This window comes from Urocitellus parryii, chromosome 6, assembly GCF_045843805.1.
Source record: "Urocitellus parryii isolate mUroPar1 chromosome 6, mUroPar1.hap1, whole genome shotgun sequence".
NCBI classification, from domain to species: domain Eukaryota; kingdom Metazoa; phylum Chordata; class Mammalia; order Rodentia; family Sciuridae; genus Urocitellus; species Urocitellus parryii.
Window position 1 is genome coordinate 64,565,835 of NC_135536.1, and position 18,908 is coordinate 64,584,742.

At 39.2% G+C, this 18,908-nt stretch overlaps 1 protein-coding gene across 2 annotated transcripts in view; it reads left to right on the forward strand.

Annotated features, from left to right (window-relative positions):
• The window catches only part of Zfyve26 (zinc finger FYVE-type containing 26), a 59,569-nt gene that overhangs the window by 2,220 nt on the left and 38,441 nt on the right, over positions 1-18,908 (forward strand). For both annotated transcript variants that reach the window (XM_026385105.2, XM_026385103.2), the window contains 14 exons: positions 181-259; positions 2,624-2,713; positions 4,281-4,803; positions 5,226-5,356; positions 5,942-6,106; positions 6,250-6,338; positions 7,230-7,393; positions 8,983-9,186; positions 9,726-10,337; positions 10,579-10,665; positions 13,829-13,897; positions 14,316-14,467; positions 16,815-17,016; positions 18,217-18,480. In XM_026385105.2, the coding sequence (XP_026240890.2) occupies positions 181-259; positions 2,624-2,713; positions 4,281-4,803; positions 5,226-5,356; positions 5,942-6,106; positions 6,250-6,338; positions 7,230-7,393; positions 8,983-9,186; positions 9,726-10,337; positions 10,579-10,665; positions 13,829-13,897; positions 14,316-14,467; positions 16,815-17,016; positions 18,217-18,480 (2,831 nt within the window). The remainder of the gene's footprint in view (positions 1-180; positions 260-2,623; positions 2,714-4,280; positions 4,804-5,225; positions 5,357-5,941; positions 6,107-6,249; positions 6,339-7,229; positions 7,394-8,982; positions 9,187-9,725; positions 10,338-10,578; positions 10,666-13,828; positions 13,898-14,315; positions 14,468-16,814; positions 17,017-18,216; positions 18,481-18,908) is intronic.

An 18,908-nucleotide genomic window follows, 5' to 3' on the forward strand; every position in this document is an offset into this window, starting at 1 on the left:
GTCTATTCTAGGGTTTATGTTTTATTGAGCTACTATATATAACTGAAAAATTTTATTAGGACTTGCCTGTTCAGGCTTAAATGGACTTTCTGATTTACTAAAAACTAAATCTTGGATTACAAAAGAGAAAGGGTCAGTAGAAACTCTGTTTTACAAAATTTTTCTTTTCACTTTGTTCAGATGTGAGCAGGACATCAGCCCTCAAAGATTAGCCTGGCTCTGGCTACTAGTACTAGAAAAATGGTTGGCCCAGGAAAAGGTAAGAAAATTTACATTTAAATTTATATTCTCCAAGTGAATAAAAGCAGTTTAGAAAAAAGTATGTGTGCTATACATGCTTAAATACATGCATAGAAAATGACCTGAGTGCTCTTAGACCACAACATTAATAGTAGTTCTCCTCCATTAGGAAGATTAGATGTTTTTTATATATTTATAAAATATATAGTTTTTTAGTTTTCATATTTGTATACTCTAATTTTCACCAACATTGAGCATACCTTGCTTTTATAGTAAGGAAATCTGTGCTTAGAAACAGTGAGCAAGGGCTGGGGATGTGGCTCAAGCGGTAGCGCGCTCGCCTGGCGTGCGTGCGGCCCGGGTTCGATCCTCAGCACCACATACAAACAAAGATGTTGTGTCCGCCGAGAACTAAGAAAAAAATAAATAAATATTAAAAAAAAAAAAAAAGAAAAAGAAACAGTGAGCAACTTCTTGGCTGTTTTAGAAATATTAGTCATTTATGGTCCTGAATATGCTTAAAGTAAATTCACCAATAAAATAAATATAAGCTAATCATTCTTTAGAATTCTAAAAAAAGACTTAAAAAGTTAACCAGAGTATTAAGGACTTGTTGTCTTAGATATCTTATCTGTTTTTTCCACTTCTCAAAAGAAGCACTATTCAGCTTCTCAGCATCATCTTCCAATGTTGAGCATTATACAAGCATTTATATGGAATTGGTTCATGTTAGGAAAGAGTATGGTAAGAAGTAATAAGATTTGGACTACAAACACATTAGATCATGCTAGCCTTTGATGTGATAAATGGCACATGAAAGAAGGAAGTGTGCTCTTGTGTTCTAAACACTTCTCATACACACACACACACACACACACACACATACACATACACACACACACACTCCTACAGGTGCTTCCTGCCTTCCAGTAAAACTCATCTTTGGGAAGCTTTAATCGGAGTCCTGATTTATGAATGTCTCTAATTCATTGTTTGCAGAATTAGTCCCAGGCTCTTATTTTTGTTTCTAGAAAAACAAAAGACTCTATTTTGAGTTTTCAGGAGCAGGTGTTGGGAAATTATTGTGAAACAAGCAAATATAGAAAGGGTCATAGGTTTCCTCTCTATTCATACATTGGACATTGCTGATGGCATGGTCTCATTAACAAACATTGGGATCAGCCAGCATGATTGCACATACCTGTAGTCCCAGGCTCTTGGGAGGTTGAGGCAGGAGGATCACTTGAACTCAGGAATTCAAGGCCACATAGTGAGACCCTGTCTCAAAGAAACAAAAACAAAAGTTATCTTTTGGGCTGGGGAATGTGGCTCAGTGGTAGAGTACTAACCCAACATTCAGGAAGCTGTGGGTTCAATCCATGGCACCACAAAAGAAAAAATGTGTGTGTGTGTGTGTGTATGTGTGTGTGTGTGTGTATTATATATATATAGAGAGAGAGATGATATAAACATATAAATTTATAAATATATAACAAACATGTATATGTATACATATAATGCATGTATATTTATTTATTTATGATTCACTTTTTCCTTTTCATGTTTGGAATAATTTGAAAATACTCCCAACTATTTCATCTCTATAAAGATTATCTGTAAAAATACATAACTATTTGCAACAAGTTTGTTTGGTTTGAAAATTAAATGAAATTTTTAAAAATATGATGTACAAAACACCATAATAATAATTATGAGTAAACATTAGATCCCTTCCCCCTTACTTTTCTTCTCCACCTAATATTGAGTATAATAAATACCAGAAACAGGGATTTGGACTAAAAGAAGATTATGTGGGCCATACCCACCCAAACTTACCCATGACCGGGTGTTTTGGACATAGCAAGGAAGATTATTGGGAAAAGAGCTCAAGTGATTTAAAAAAAGAAAAAAGAAAAGAAAGTCATACGAAAGGAACAAACCTTGGAATTTAAAGCCAATCAGTATAGGCTTTATTATTAGTTTTTAAGAGAGGAATTTGTCCAAGTTTAACTGTCTTGGTTTATAAGAAAGTTATCTGAAAACATATTCAATTTAGTGGTTAAAAATACTTTATCTTTGAGAAGTAGCAGGAATGAAACTAACTGAAGAGAAATAATTTTAATATTTCTTATTTTAATATTTGAGTTTTGGGGTTTTTTTTTTTTAGTTGTAGATGGACACAGTATCTTTATTTATTTTTATGTGGTGCTGAGGATTGAACCCAGTGCCTCATGCATACAAGGCAAGCACTTTACCACTGAGCTACAACTCCAGCCCTTAATATTTGTTTAATATTAAAATATTATTAAAAATTTGTTTCAGAATTTCTTATTTTAATATTTGTTTAAAAAATCATATGCCTAATCTCTATATTTCCTTCTAGAAGTTACTCCCTGCCATCATCAGGAGAAAGCTTGAGTTTCTTTTTTTGACTGAAGACCTCCAAGGTGACATTCCAGAGGACATCCTCAAGGTGAGAAAGAACCTAAGGCCATCTGTGCTTTCTCTAAACAAGCCCAACTTTCAGAGACCCATCAGAGAAAATATCTCCAAGATGTTAGCTGCACCTTATTCTCAGGGAAGACAAGGTAGAAGCCCCTGTGAGGGGAGGTTAAGAAGGCAAACTTTTCTAATATTAGAATCCTTTGAGGTAGATTCTCCAGAGGTACTAACTATAGTTTGGGATTGATTTTTTTTTTTTTTCATTTCACATAGAAGGAATAAATAACATGGATTTAAGCTAAGATATTTGAAATTTTGACCAATAGATGATAACAAATATGAAGAGAGAGGAACTAATATTTGGTAAATATCTTCTATAGCAGGTACACTGAATGTGTTACAATCATTCCTCACAACAACCTTCTGGGAATTCAATATTCTAAGTATTAACTATGTAGTATGTATGAATTACCACATACATGTTTGATATATGTTCTGAAGTTCTTTACTTATTTTTTTTCTTTCTTTTCTTTTTCTGGTATTGGGGATCAACCCCAGAGCTTTGCACATGTTAAGCAAGTACTCTTAAAGTGGGGACTTTCACTTGTACTGGGTCAAAGACTCATCGTCTCACTTAATGAAGAGACATTGCAAAAACACCATTTATAGGCACGTGCCTGAAGTGGGAGAAATAACCTACTTCATATCCTCCTTTTCTCCCTCCACCTTACTCTACAAACAGGCTAACCAGAGTCTTGCTTTTAGGGCTAATGGTCTGGTTGGGGAGGAAAGACTAATTCCTATGAGACAATTTAGTCTCCATATGTTACTAATTTCTAATTACATTGAAATTGTGTGGATTGAAAATATTTTAAAAGTGTCTTAGTCTCTTTTCTACTTCTGTAACTGAATACACAGACTGGATAATTTATAAAAAATAGAGGTTTGTTTAGTTTGTGGTTCTGTGTGCTGGGAAGAAGAGCATGGCACTAGCATCTGCTCAGCATATCTTGAAATCTTTCCTGCTGCATCACAAAATGGTAGAAGGCATCACAAGGCGAGACAGAATTATTGTGCTAGCTCAGTCTCTCTCCCTCTTCTTATAAAACCACTAATATTATCTAAGCCTAATGGGGTAAAGTTTCCAATACATGAGCTTTCAAAGAATACCTTCAAACTATAGAAGAAAGGAATTGTAAAAGGAAGACTGGACTATACAAAGTAAATTCAAATGCCTTTAGATGGGCATAATATCTTACCTACCTGTTCTATGAATTTGCAGTCCCCAATTTAAGTTACCAGTACGCACTTTGGAAGCAGTGGGGTGGGGCTAGCTTGAGCATGGAAGCCTTGGGGAATTGAGTTAATCTCTCTTAGCCTCAATCTCTTTATTTATAAAATGGGGGTAATAGTAGTGTTTTCCTCTTTAGATTATTGTAAGGATTAATTTTGTTCTTGTGTGTAAAGGGCCTAGAACAGAGTCTGGCACAAAGTAATTCCTACACAAGCATTTGCTACTGCTACTAAACCATTAAGACATATAAATGATAATATTTTAGACATGACCCCTCCCATCCCTCTCTTCATCCTCTATTTAGGAGCTGTATGACACCTTAGCACAAGATGCAATAGGCCCTGTGTCTGACAGAAGTCTGAGAGGCGAGAACTCGAGTCCTCAACTCAGCTCTAAAGCTGTCTCTGTGCTCTGGGATCTTCTGAGACGGGCTCCCCAGCCAGCACAGGCCCTGTTGGAGCTCCTGCTGGGCAATGATGATAGCACCAGCCTCTATCATCCACTTCTGCAGAAGGACCTGGTGGACCTCATTCGAAAAGCACTGCAGTCACTTCAGGGCCATGACTCTGGGTCCCCTGAAGTAGTTGATGCCATCTATATGGCCCTGCAGACATTGCGTTGCCCTATAGAGCCACCAGGGCTTGAGTTGCGTGTCCTGTGTGAGGAACTGCTAGAGGCCTACTGGACTGAGGGGAGTCCCCTGCGAGAGGAGCGGCTGCTGGGCTGCCTGCTACACAAATCTCGACAGGGCCTGCTGTCCCTCTACAGCCAGACCTATGCAGAGAAGGTCATAGAAAAGTCATCAAGAGCTACAACCTCTGGAAAAGGTGTGTTCCTTTGTTGCTTTTCATTGTGTTTTGGTAATGTTGATATGTCCAGCCTCTCTGAAGTTTCCCTAGACTAGTGCCTTGCTTATTGTTCAAAACATCTAACAGGAGAGGCAAAGAAAGAATAGATAAGGTGTTCATGTGTGTGTGTGTGTGTGTGTGTGTGTGTGTGTGTGTGTGAAAGCACAGATTTTCTAGTGTTGGTACAGAGGTGATGTGGGGAGGGAGTATTAGCAATAGCAGGAAAGTTTTGCATAAGCTACTAAAATAAGTAAAGCTTATCTTTAAGATAAAGTGTAAAAAACTTGGTTTACATTTTTAAAAGAACTAGCTCTCACATCAGTTGGTTTTTCAAATGGACTCTGTCTTAGGAAAAAAAAGAGCTCTTGGTTCCCAGTAACCTTGTCTGGTTTGATGTTCAGTCTCACCAGATCATCCAGATCCCGAGCGGGCAATGCTGGCCGTGTTCTCCATGCCCGATCCCACCCAGGCTTGGAAAGTGGCCTTTTTCTACTGCCTAAGCAATAGCAAGCATTTCCTGGAGCAGATCCTGGTAAGTCAGTCTAGATTATTCTTCATAACAGAAGGATCTAAAACTCTTCTGGACTTTTCCATTCCTTATTTCTCTCCCACTCATTTGTGCAACACAAGCAATCTAATTAGTAGCAAGTCATTTGGTTCTGTTCATCCCAAATGACTTGCCATAGTCCCAGGGGAGAGGAGGCTCTGAGAATCAGTAGCATTCATAATTATAGTTTTCGTTACTTTATTTTGGTCCTTTGCCAGCAAAGGACCATGTCAGCTTTCTGGAGAGTGTGAGATAGAAATGGTCCTGGCAGTAGTACATGGCATAGCTGATAGGGAAATAATTACTCTAACCTCCCTCCAGATTGTAACTGAACTTCATTTAATTCAATAGATATTTATGAATCTCAATCTGTGTACCAAGCTCCTGTCCTAGGAGCTGGGTCTACAACAGAAATCAGGGACATATTTTAGTGAATATTTATTTCACCCAATTGGCCACTTCTGTCATTATCAGAAATCTCTCCACTGTACAACAAGCTGCTTTCCCCAGTGAGCAACTCATTCTTTCCAGTCCACATAGTGGCCTATAGCAGCCATGTTTGACTTACAGGTAACAGCACTAACTCTGCTGAAAGAGGAAGATTTCCCAAGCCTCGGTTGCCTGCTCGATAGGGAATTCAGGCCTCTTGGTCACCTGCTCGTGCTCCTGGGCTGGACACACTGCCAGAGCCTTGAGTCAGCTAAGAGGCTGCTGCAGACACTCTACAGGACTCAGGTAACTCTCATTCCACATCCCAGGTTGCCCTGGAAGTGAGTGCCATAGGACTTTGGGCCTAGGCAAAATGTAGGGTTCTAGTATCAATCACAATCTATGAATGCCAGGTACCTGAGCCAGCATCTCTTCTTCCCTATCAATAGGACCAAGACTGTGATGAGCTCCTCAGGGATGCCTGTGATGGATTGTGGGCTCACCTGGAGGTCCTGGAGTGGTGTGTACAACAGAGCAGGTATAGCACTGTGCACCCAGTCCCCTTCCCACCATTGGATACACTTGATCCTGTGATCTATGAGTGTGGCCATTTCAACATTTTCAACATCTTCTACATAAATGTTTTTTGAGTTGAGGATTTGACCAGCTACAGATATTTACTCTAGCTGTTACACCAGGAAATAAACATGAGTATTTATTATCTTCTCCATGATTGTCAAGTCATAACTAGAGCATAATTTCAGGATGATAATGGTTCACATTTCCTAAGCACTTACTGCATGCCCAGCATTGCTTTCAGCCCTTTACCTGGATGATTAATCCTTACCATAATTCTGTGAGATAGATAATTCTTTTTAAAGGTGGGACAACTGAGGCCGAGGTGTTAAATAACTTGCCCAGAGTTATACAGAAAGTAAATGTCATTTGTGTCCTTATTCATATGTTATCCCAAGTCACACTTCTATTCAACAAATACTCATTGAACTATGTGTGAAGCCATGCATTTCCCTATAACTAAACATAGGTCTGGGTTCCTGTCTCGTTCTTCACCCATCTCACCAACACTTCCTGAAATAGTGCAGGCAGAAAGGGAAGTAGCAAGTGACCGTTCTTCAAAGTAAAGCCACAGAAGCTTATGTCAGTGTGAAGCTGAGGAGAGGGTAGAGATTAGGAAATTTAATCTGCACAGGCTTTTTTTTTTTGGCCCCTCTGACCAGAAAGGCCCTTTATGGACAAATAAAGCTGACTTTATGGATGTGCTTTCCTGAAGGCAAATAAACCTGTGTTCCAACCCAGACCTTGAGGAGGTAAAACCTCTGGTCTTAATAGGCCAGAGAGGAAAAACAAGAGGGACTAGAGAATATTCTTTCTGCAGGGCAATAACTTCCTCCCAACTTTTTTCTTTCAGTAACACCATACCAAAGAGAGATCTTCTATGTCATTTACATGGTGGAGACAGCCATTCAGTGCTCTACACTCTCCATCACCTTACAAATCTCCCAGCCCTCAGAGAGGAAGAGGTTCTCAAGCTCTTACAGAAGGTGCCAGCCAAGGACTCCCAGCAAGAACGAGGTCAGTTGGTGATGGAATAGTTTGGCCAGCATTCCCTCTTAGGATGGTCATAAAAGTGTTTCCTCAAGTATGAGATTTATTGTGATGGCCAGGTATCTGTCAAGAAGGCTGTCCAGGGCTAGGACTATAGCTCAGTGGTAGAGTGCTTGCCTCACATGTGTGAGGCACTGGGTTCGATTCTCAGTACCACATTTAGAAAATAAATAAATATGTTTTAAAAATAACTAAATAGAGCGTTAAAAAAAAAAAAAAAAGAGGGCAATCCAGCCAATGTCCTCTAAATTAGGACTATGTATGGGACATAAAGCCTTCCTCTTCTTTTTTTAGTAAGGTGTAGGGAATCCCATGAGCACGGTTCCACATCCTTTGTCCTATAGAATCATCCAGAAAACACTAGCATACTCTCCTTCCAATGAAGTAGATTTAGGACCTGCCATCTGCATTCATGGATTGTCATTGTCAGTATTAATGGACATTATTGGTGAGTGGTTTCATGCTTCACAGGCTGTCTCACAGCACATTTTGTGCCCTTATTCCCTCCATATTCTTTCTATACTCTATTTACAGATCAAGAGGTTTGGACAAAAGACTTTCCTAAAGCAGTAACGAAGGCCCTTTTCAATCTTTGATCTTTGCTTAAAATTCAAGACCCTGATTTCTTATTAACAACCTTTTTCTTCTTGCTGTCAAAAATTGTACCAGATATAGTTAAAACCTACCACAAAGGCCAGGGACACTTGGCTTTGAAACCATCTATCATATGGCAGCCTGGATGTTGTTTTGATTTAATTTTCAAAAGGACCTATCATTGTTTATAAAACCAGTGTTAACCACATTCCAATTTTTTCCTGGAAAAATAGGCAACTTTTTTTTAAAATATTATTTATTTTTAGTTTTTTCGGCAGACACAACATCTTTCTTTGTATGTAGTGCTGAGGATCGAACCTGGGCCGCACGCATGCCAGGCGATGCTCTACCGCTTGAGCCACATCCCCAGCCCCAACTTTTTTTTTTTTTTTACCAGATTTCTTAAAGGAATTAGAAGTATGGCTTTTATATGCAACTACAAAAACCTTTCTAAGAATATTTTAAGTCTGAATCCTGGTGACCCACTTGGATATGTTTGGAACTTGAACTTGAAAGACAAAAGAGGGGCAATAAAATTACTGAGACTAGGGGCTGGGGTTGTGGCTCAGTGGTACAGCAGTTGTCTAGCACACGTGAGGCACTGGGTTCATACCTCTGCACCACATAAAAATAAATACATAAAAAATAAAGGCATTGTGACCATCTACAACTGAAAAAAAAAAAAAGTCATAAAAAAATTTTTTTTAAATCCTTTGGGAGGTACAGGCTCTCAGGTATAAGTCCTGACCCTGGACAGCAGTGCCATGTAGAGGTTGTGAGAAATGTAGAAGGAAGATTGATGGAGAAAAGAAAGGAGAGGGAACTGAAAGTTAGTGTTGACCAGAGGAAAGGCCTGGAAAGGATCCAGAGCAAACTCACAAAATGAGACAGGGTTAGAACCTGTAAGTATGGCCTTCATGGAATAAACTTTAAACTTCTGCCTGTTTCTCTCTCTAATTCAGACTCTGCTGATACCCCAGTCCCTGAGCATCAGAGCCAGGCTCAGAACGTGACCCTTTATCAGGGTTTCTGTGCCATGAAGTATGCTATCTATGCCCTCTGTGTGAACTCACACCAGCACTCCCAGTGCCAGGACTGCAAAAACAGCTCCTCCGAGGACATGGCCCTGGCTACAGAGACAGCAAATGACTCTCTCTCCTCCCCAGGTATGGCACTTCCTCCCATCTCTGACAGATGTTGGTAAGGCTTGGCCCATTAAGTGCTTTGTTTGGTTACATTTTCCACCAGGATTGAGATTACTTTGATTTTTATGGTGTTTAGGAATAATTTTATCCATTTATTAGCCTCTTAATCAAAGGGACATGGAGAAAGCAAGTCACTTGCTTATATTTTAATGGTATCTAATCACATCACCTCATACAGTGTTTTCCAAATGCTGTAAAAAAAAAAAAAAAAAAAAAGAATATAATCCATGTTAAAAATGGCATTTCATGTCACACTCCAGTGTTACCTAGGCATATCATTTATGTGTTACATATGTATGTGGTATGTATATATCTGATACATAAAGCTGAAACTTCAGTTTTCAGAAACAATACAGTCAAATGGAGCACACTTGTGATTTTTTTGTTCTATATCGTTTTTTTAATGCAGCCCTTAAGTCAGTTTCCTGGGTCACAATCTGCAGTGTGAGAAATACCATCCTAATGTCCTTTCCTATCTTATTTTTCTTAATAACTTTTAGGTGCTTCACATCTCTTCACAAAATACCTATCCAGGTGTCAACAGTATCTGTGCAGTATCCCTGATTCTTTATGTCTGGAACTTCTGGAAAACATCTTCTCACTGCTCCTTATCACCTCTGCTGACCTTCGCCCAGAGCCTCACCTGCCTGAAGACTATGCTGAGGATGATGACATTGAAGGAAAAGGTCCCGTGAGCTTGAGGTCTCCATCAGAGAGCCCTCAGCATATAGCACAGCCTGAGAGGAAATCAGAACAGGGTCCAATGGCAGCCCCCAGGATTCTTGCTCCTGTAATGCCAAGTTGTCTGAAGGCAGAGTCAAAAGACCATTCCCCAGGGCCTCATGGGGACAGCTTTTTGGATCTAAAGCACTTTACTAGTGGTGTCAGTGGATTCCTGGCTGATGAGTTTGCAATAGGGGCCTTCCTCAGGCTTCTGCAGGAGCAGCTAGATGAGATCAGCAGCCACAGCCCCCCTGAAAAGGCCCAGCTGCTAGAAGACCAGAGCCACTCAGGAAGCAGAGATGGACTGCAGAGCCGCCTGCACCGGTTTTCCAAGGTCCTCTCTGAAGCCCAGTGGAGATATAAAGTGGTAACAAGCAACCAGGTCTCAGGTAAGAGGAGACAGCAGAACTGGTAGGTCCAGGAAGTGGGAAGGGAGAAAAATCCTAGAAAGGTAGGAGTGTGTGGGAATCACTCTGTGATTACTCAGGGCATTATCATCTTAGCAGCCAGTGCCAGAACTCTGGGATAGTGCTCCATGTCTCAGAGGTCAGTACAGATCATGCCCTACTCATTCCCCCAAGAGACAGGCCAGATTAAAGTTGATCCCTGTCCTTATGTTGTCTGTTTCAGAGGAACAACCATCCCGAAGATATCGGCCTGTTGCCCCTCGGTGCTCTAGCCTTCGCCGGGGTCGTCGGACAAGACGGAGCCGTGCAGGTAATCTAAAGAGCTCTCTTTCCATGCCTCACTCCCATATACCAGGCAAATGGTATATCACCACTTGTATAATATTCTTTAAGATAAAGCACATGGTCAAAACAACAAGTATTATGAACATTATGAGCTCATCCTGGTCTCACTTGCCCAAGTTAAGTCTTTCTATCTTTTTTTTTTTTTTTTTTTTTTGGTAATATGAATTGAACCCAGAAGTGCTTTGGCACTGAGCTATATCCCCAGCCCTTTTTTATTTTTTATTTTGAGACATAGTCTTGCCAAGTTGCTTTTAGGGCCTTACTAAGTAGCTGACTGGCCTTGAACTTGTAATCCTCTTTCCTTGGCCTCCTGAGTTACTAGGATTACATGCATATGCCATGGCAAACTTTCATTAAATAGTTTCTTACATATCCTTCCAAAACTTTATAGTACAAGCACACATCTTTTCACATATACAGATGCATAATACTGTGTGTGTGTGTGTGTGTGTGTGTGTGTGTGTTAAGAATTGCAACATGGTTTTTTCACATATCCTTTTATATACATGAATGTATCATATTATATATTGAGAATATTTTTGTGTGTGTGTGATACTGAGCATTAAACCCAGAGGGCTCTACCACTGAGCTATATCCTCAGCCCTTTTTATTTTTTATTTTGAGACAGAGTCTCACTGAGTTGCCCAAATAGGCCTAGAACTTGCAATTCTGCTGCCTCAGGCTCCCAAATTGCTGGGATTACAGGCATGCCCTACCTTACATGGCTAAGAACTTCCTTTCACTTAACATTTTTAAGGCTGCGTAGTATTACATTGTCCTATTTACTCCATTAGTGGACATTTAAATTGATTCTGAGTTTTTACTATTAAAAACAATGCTATAGTAACCAACCTTATACATTCTCTGTGCATACTTACATAATATAGTAATGTATACTTATGTTGTATAAGTTCCTAGCAGAACTGCTAGATCAGAGGTATTTGGATATAAAATATAGACATTATCAAATTTCCTGAAAATGAGTAGACTCATTTATATTTCTTCAAACTAGATGTGGTTGCCCATTTATACATGCATTCATCAACAGTGAGTATATCAGATTTTTTAATATTTTGCCAGTACAATCAATACAAGAACAATGTTCCACTGTTTAATATTTTTTTTCAGTTTGAATGAGATTGTGGTTTTTTTCATACACTTATTAGCCACTTATATATACATACATATATATTTTCTTTTTTCATCTAAACTTGCCATTTATTTAGTCATTTTATTTGGAGCAAAAGGCAAAGAATTCACAAATTAATGGACCTAACCCACTGTTTGAAATTAAACATCAGCCTTCAGTTTGCAAAATAGTTTCTTGGTAATTAAGCAAATTGCTGCAGAAGACCCACGTAAGTTGCTGTTTTCTTCCTGGAGTATTCAGCAGGATAAATGGCATCCCTAGGGCTTCTTTCTGTGTTGAATCTGCCATGTCCTGACTTTAGAACTTTGTTTGGAGATAAATATAAAAGGCCTAAATGTTAGTAAAATGTTCTTCCTGTGTGATAAGGATCCTTGCATGGTCAGGAGACATAGTCCGCCTCCCAGGGGCTGGCCCTCCCCAGGCCCAAAGGCCAGACAGGCAGATGGCTGAACAACCAAGGCACACCTCTTGCCAGACGTTTTGAACTACCTAATCATATATAAGTTTCATTTTTCTATTGGGCTTACCAGTTTTGTTGAATTATAGAAAATATAATTTCATATATATATATATATATATATATATATATATATAAATGAAAATAGTTTGTGCTATAATGAAAATTATGTGCTATAATTTTTTCTCTATTTTTGTCTTTTGAATTAACTTTTCTTAAAGGTCTTTAATACAGTAGAATTATTCAGGAGTACAATATTAAATTTTTAGATAATTAAATTTTCATGATGGTTTTTGGTACTGATCTTTTTGACCATTAACAAAAAATAAATGTTTCCCATGTGCCAAACAATAATACTAGGTTTCTTGTCAGAAGTGAATAAAGGCATAGATCAAGCCATTGCCTTCAAAGAATGTGTAGTGTACCAGCATAGCCAGTATACATGAAAAACTAAATTGATAGACTCCCTGAAAACCAAAGAAATCTGTTAGAAGGGAACATAAGCATGGCCTGTGAGAGTCAAGGAAACAGATTTCATGACAGAGATGACTGGAACCAAGCTCCAGGGAATGAATAGACTCTAGCTAAGTGGCAATAAAAAAGGTGAACATACTGGATAGATTGGAGGATACTGTGAGAGAAACCTGGAACAACTTCATGTCTGAGTTTCTCAGGCCCTCAAACCACTCAGTTAATTGGTTTGGTCAGAAGGCAGACTTTACATCCAGTTGACTCACCCAACCCAAGAATGTGCAGCCCATCATTTCTTTCCTACAGCTTTCTGCTTCTCTTCCTACAGGGGAACCCAAACACTGAGCTAAGGATATTCCTTGCATGGGGTGATATGATCCCCCATGACCATGCTAAAAGACAGAAGGCTTCATTGGCAAGCCCCAGCACTTCTGGAAAACTACTGTCAAGAAGCTTTTCTTCCAGGGCTTTGAACAGGGTGGTCTTTGGTAGGCCACATGTCACACTGTGGTTCCCTACCTTTTCAAATATAAAGATACCCTTTTCTGGGCCTGAGGTTGTAGCTCAGTGGTTGAGCGCTTGCCTCGCATGCATGAAGCACTGGGTTCGATCCTTAACACCAAATAGAAAAAATAAATAAATAAAATAAAGATATTGTGTCCATCTACAACTAAAAAACATACAAAATTTTTAAAAAGGATACATTTTCTATGTCAGAACATTTGTAACCCTTCTTTGCACTCTAATGCTTTCTGGTTATAATTGTTGTGATTTTATTTTTTATTGTAGTCACTGACCCCTAGAAATAACTTGAAAACTCCTAGAGCTCCAAGACCTACAAGTTGGAAACTAATGGTATAGGCTACTACCAGATGAGACTGGGGCCATATTAAACCTACACTTTGCCCTTGCCATTGTAGGAGCAGCATGGGTAGTAGTTAGCCATTATCCTCTCACTCTACCAAGATCTTGGCTTTCATGTCGGCTTCACACTTTCTGCACTATAAACAATTGATGCCTTATTTTCTCTCTTCTTCCTGACACCACAAGATGGCCGGGACAGAAGTTCCAATCCATCCCTGGAAAGTACAAGTAGTGAGCTGAGCACAAGTACTTCAGGTATGTGGGTTCCAACCAGCTGCCAGCTTCAAGCAGCTGTGCTCTGATACAGAGTTGCCATATACTATGGTGTAAAAATCAGGACTGAGCAATTGATGTGTGTGTTCAAGAAGGTTGTTCTGCAGATGACTAAACAGATTTCAGCTGAAAAAGGAGAAAGGGCTGTTTCACACTCAATTGAGTTACCCATGAACAGAGAGAAACAGGTGAATGCCAAGGAAGATACTTGGTACTTGACTTATATTCTAAGATGATAGCATAGGTTTGCTTTATTCAAGGAAAAAATCAAGACCCACTTGTGTACCTTTTTAGAGAAGGACTTTGAGGTAAGAAGACACAGCAATATGGTTTTTTCCACAATTTCTCTTGTTTCTCTGAACGCCCCCCACCCCCACCCCATGTTCTTGTGTTCCAACAGAGGGGAGTCTGAGCACTGTCTCTGGGCGGAATGAGTTAGATGGCCGGTTGCAGCCTCAACCTCAAAGTTCACTCATCCCCATGATGTTCTCTCCACCTGAATCACTACTGGCATCCTGTATCCTTCGAGGAAACTTTGCAGAAGCCCATCAGGTAAAGGAGCTTCAGCTGCACCTTGTCAGAGTATAGAATGCCTAGTCAGTCTCTGGCAATAACCCACTGGGATTCAGGTAAAGCTGGATAATCGTAACACCAGAACCACTCAGGATCACTTGGGGAGCCACATCAAACAGAATTAGAAAGGAGTTTCCAGGCCCAGTCTGCAACATTGTGGATTTAGAGATATTGAATTATGTTCTTAACATAAGATGATAAAAATATTCAGCCATGATCCTACTCCTTCAAAGTAGTGAAATATTTTGGTTTCTTTCCTTATACTCTTTCTCTGACCACATCCATGTTTTCATATAGTTAAAAATCATGATGTAGACAGTTTTTAATAATAAATAGAATGATGGGGTGCAGTGCATTATGCCTATAAATCCCAACAATTCAGGAGACTGATGCAGGAGAATCACAAGTTCTAAGGCTAGCCTGGGTAACTTAGGGAGAACCTGTCTCAAAATAAAAAGTAAAATGGACTGGGAATGTAACTCAGTTGTAAAGCACTCCTGAGTTCAATCCCCAGCACCAAAAAATTTAAAAATAATAAATAGAATGCAGTTCAATACACAAGAAATATAAGGGGCTGCCAACCTAGCACGCCCATGGTGTATCAGGGAAGCAGCAATGGAGTAACGATCAGAAAGACTCCTGACCTCTCTGAGCTTCGAAATTCTCATTTGAAAGTTGAAGTTAAATATAATACCTGCTTTTCCCACCTCAAAGAACTGCTAAGAGGATTACACACAAGCTGTGAGAAATGCAAAAATCTTCTGCTGTTGCTTAAACTCAATAGTACTATTAATTTTCAAAACTCCTGGTTTATTTTTTTTTAAATATTTATTTTTTAGTTTTAGGTGGACATAATATCTTTATTTTACATTTACATGGTGCTGAGGATCAAACCCAGTGCCTCATGCATTCTAGGCAAGTACTCTACCACTGAGCCACAACCTCAGCCCCCTCCTATCTATTTTTGATACTTGTGCCGGTCACTAAACATGGAGGTCAGAATTTTTCTTTTTCTGTGAGTTCAGTTGTTAAAGAATCAATCTAGGAGATAGGATTACATTTCATATTATATTATGATTATATCTCATACTTTAATAATAATGATAATTATGATCCTCTGGATAAGAAAGAACCCTCCCCAGTCTTTCTTTCTGTTGTTTTGCTTTTTTGGTACTGGGGATCAAACCCAGGACCTCACACATGCTATGCAAGTGCCCTACCACCAAGCTGCACTCCCAGCCCTAAAATTTGGTTTCTTTGGTTTTGTTGTTGTTGCTCCCCAGCCTCTCTTAAAATTCAAATCCAAAGGAGGTCAGCTGGGAGTCTCATGATGCCTTGATCCCTAAATGACCTCCACACTCTTCCTCTCCTTTATCCTTGGTTTCTTTTTGTTGTTGTTGTTCTTTTTCTTTTTCTATTTTTTTTCTTTAATAAAAACTTTATTTTTTTAACATGGTTATAGAACAAGTTGTGCTTATTATAAGAAAATTCCAGAAAGTATTACTAACAAAATAAAATTACTTTTAACCCTGTTGAATGGAACAACCAATGTTAAAGACAGTATTTTTTTAGCAAATATTTTTTGTTGAAAAAATATGCCCTTTTATGTAACTGAAATTATTTTATGTCTAGAATTTTAAGTTGTGTCTTTTTTTTTTTTTTACGAGCATCGACCTTATAATTTCAATTTTAGTGACCTTGTATTATGATCAAGTAGCACTCAGCCATTTTCCTTTTGTCCTATATTCAGGTTATTTTCAACCTTATGATAGTTGTAATATGCCAAGATGATCACCTTTAGGTGTTAAGCCTTTTGGATTATTTTCTTAACAAACTTTCTTATAAAAATTACTGGGTCAAAAGACTAAAAATGTCTTTATAGACATTTATGTAGATTTATTTTTGTATGGCTTTATAGATTGCCAAACTACTATTTAAAAACAATTGTGACAGTTTAACTCTACACCACCTCCCCACCCTGAGGATTTATTTTTACCCTTTGTTGTTGTGATAGATGCCAAATAATATTGTTATTTAATTCATGGATTACTAGTAAGTGAAAATATTTTCTCATTTCTCTACTAGTCCAAGTATTTCCTCTGAAACTGTCTACATCTTTTGCTTATTTTATACTGGGCTTTTGGTTTTCTGTCTTTTATGGGTTATTTTTATATTTGATCTATTCTTTTAACATTCAGTGTTCTTCTGACCCTCCAAAGAAGACATCTGAGGGCCATAGTCCAATGATTGTCAAGACCTACTGTCTCTGGACATTGTCTGACTCTCTGGACCCACCACAGCCACGTTCCTCCCTCTCCTATGACAGGTGGTGTTCACATTCAACCTGAAGTCCTCACCCAGTGCAGGGGAACTGATGTTCATGGAGCGTTACCAGGAAGTGATCCAGGAGCTGGCCCGAGTAGAGCACAAGATTGAAAACCAGAACTCAGATGGGGGTAGCAGCACCATTCGGAGGACTGGAAGTGGCCGCTCAACTCTACAGGCTATTGGCAGCGCTGCCGCAGCAGGTCAGACTTCTTCCCTGCAACCACTATAATTGAGAAGGTAGCTAGAGGCAGTGGATGTGAAGGGAGAAATCACTCAAATCATAAGCTCTTCAAGAGGATGGGCATACTGTCTTGAAAAATAGCAACTCTGGCACATTCAGAGTAGTTTTCAAGCCATACCCAACCTTCTTGATCAGGTGTTCACATTACTTGCCACTCCAATGAGCTTGTCTTCTGTGACTTAAATAAGAACATGAATGTGATTCCCACCATGTGTTTTGCAGCCACTATCTTAGGCTTTGGGAAATAGTTAAGAGTTTATTTTCTGCCTGCACAGTGGTGCATACCTATAATCCTAGCAGCTCAGAAGTCTGAGGCAGGAGCATCACAAGTTCAAAGCCAGCCTTAGCAACCTGGCGAGGCCCTAAGCAATTTAGTGAGATCCTGTCTCAAAATAAAAAAGTGCTGGGGATGTGGCTTAGTGGTTAAGTGCCCCTGGGTTCAATCCCCGGTACACACACACACACACACACAAAAAAAAAAAAAAAAAGCGTTTTTCTCCTTCACATGTAATTATTGAGAGATAAAGCATACAATTTTATTATCTCCTAAGTAAAGAGGCTGTGTATCGATAGTTATAGCCCATAGGTCCACATGTCTCAATTTCCCAGCTATGGCTACACTGCCAAAAAGCTCATCTTCCATTATTTCTTGAGAATCTGGTAGAATCTGGCCCCACATTTTCACATTTCTTATGAGTCTTATTGGCCTATACATCAAATTACCATCACATGTTGCTTCTTACATGTCCTCCCAGAAATTGTCTCTATTTTTAAAAATATAGGTACATCCTTTTTCTATTTGGTATATAAATATGCTTTTACAATGAATACTGCTTTCTACCTTGCTTTTTTGATAATGAATGTATATTAGATATCTCTTCCAGTTAGCGAACAGAGTCCTGCTTCTTTCTTTCTCAGCCTACCTTTAGACCCTGTTTGGAAGACACCCTCCCTCATTTTAGCTTTTCTGAGTTTCTCTTGGTCTTCCTGTTCATGCCTCTGTTTTGATGCTATAGGAGTGAATTGTATTGACAGTCCTGATATTCGTAGATCCTGTGCAGAACAGCCTGAACATTGTCTAAATAACTACTTTTTATAATGAAAGTAGTCATTAGAATCATTTTAACCCCTTGCTCTTTCTCCAATACTGGGTTTCCAGGGATGGTATTTTACTCTATTTCGGATGTGACTGACAAGCTTCTTAGCACCTCTGGAGACCCTATTCCTACGCTCCAGGAAGACTTTTGGATAAGCACTATTGTAATGGAGCCCACCGCTCCCTTGAGAGGGGTTCTGGAAGACCTCAGTCCCCCTGCCATGGCTGCATTTGACCTAGCTTGCTCTCAGTGCCAGCTCTGGAAGACCTGTAAGCAGCTTTTGGAAACAGCCGAACGGCGTCTGCACAGTAGCCTTGAAAGCCGGGGTGAGTGGGCTGCTAGCCTTACCCTTCATTCTCAGTTGAGGAGATAAGCTCCTGAGAGACTTGATAACTTCTGAAAGATGAAAGTGATTATAAGGAGACAGAGAACAAGGAGAAAGTAAATGTTAAATGTCCTCATGTCCAATCTGATGGCATAAATATAGTCTGTTGAGAGTCTCCTCTTAATGGATATAGCAGCCTACAATCATCTGGGGATATTCTTTCTTGGCTTAGCTTTAAGTTCAGGGAAGACAAAAGATCTAAAGTTGGTATACCACAGTGATATAGTCACATCAATGTTTATAACAGCGCAATTCACAATAGCTAAATTATGGAATCAACCCAGACACCCATTAATAAATGAATGGATAAAGAAATTTTGGTGTGTGTGTATATATATATATATATATATATATATGTATATGTATATA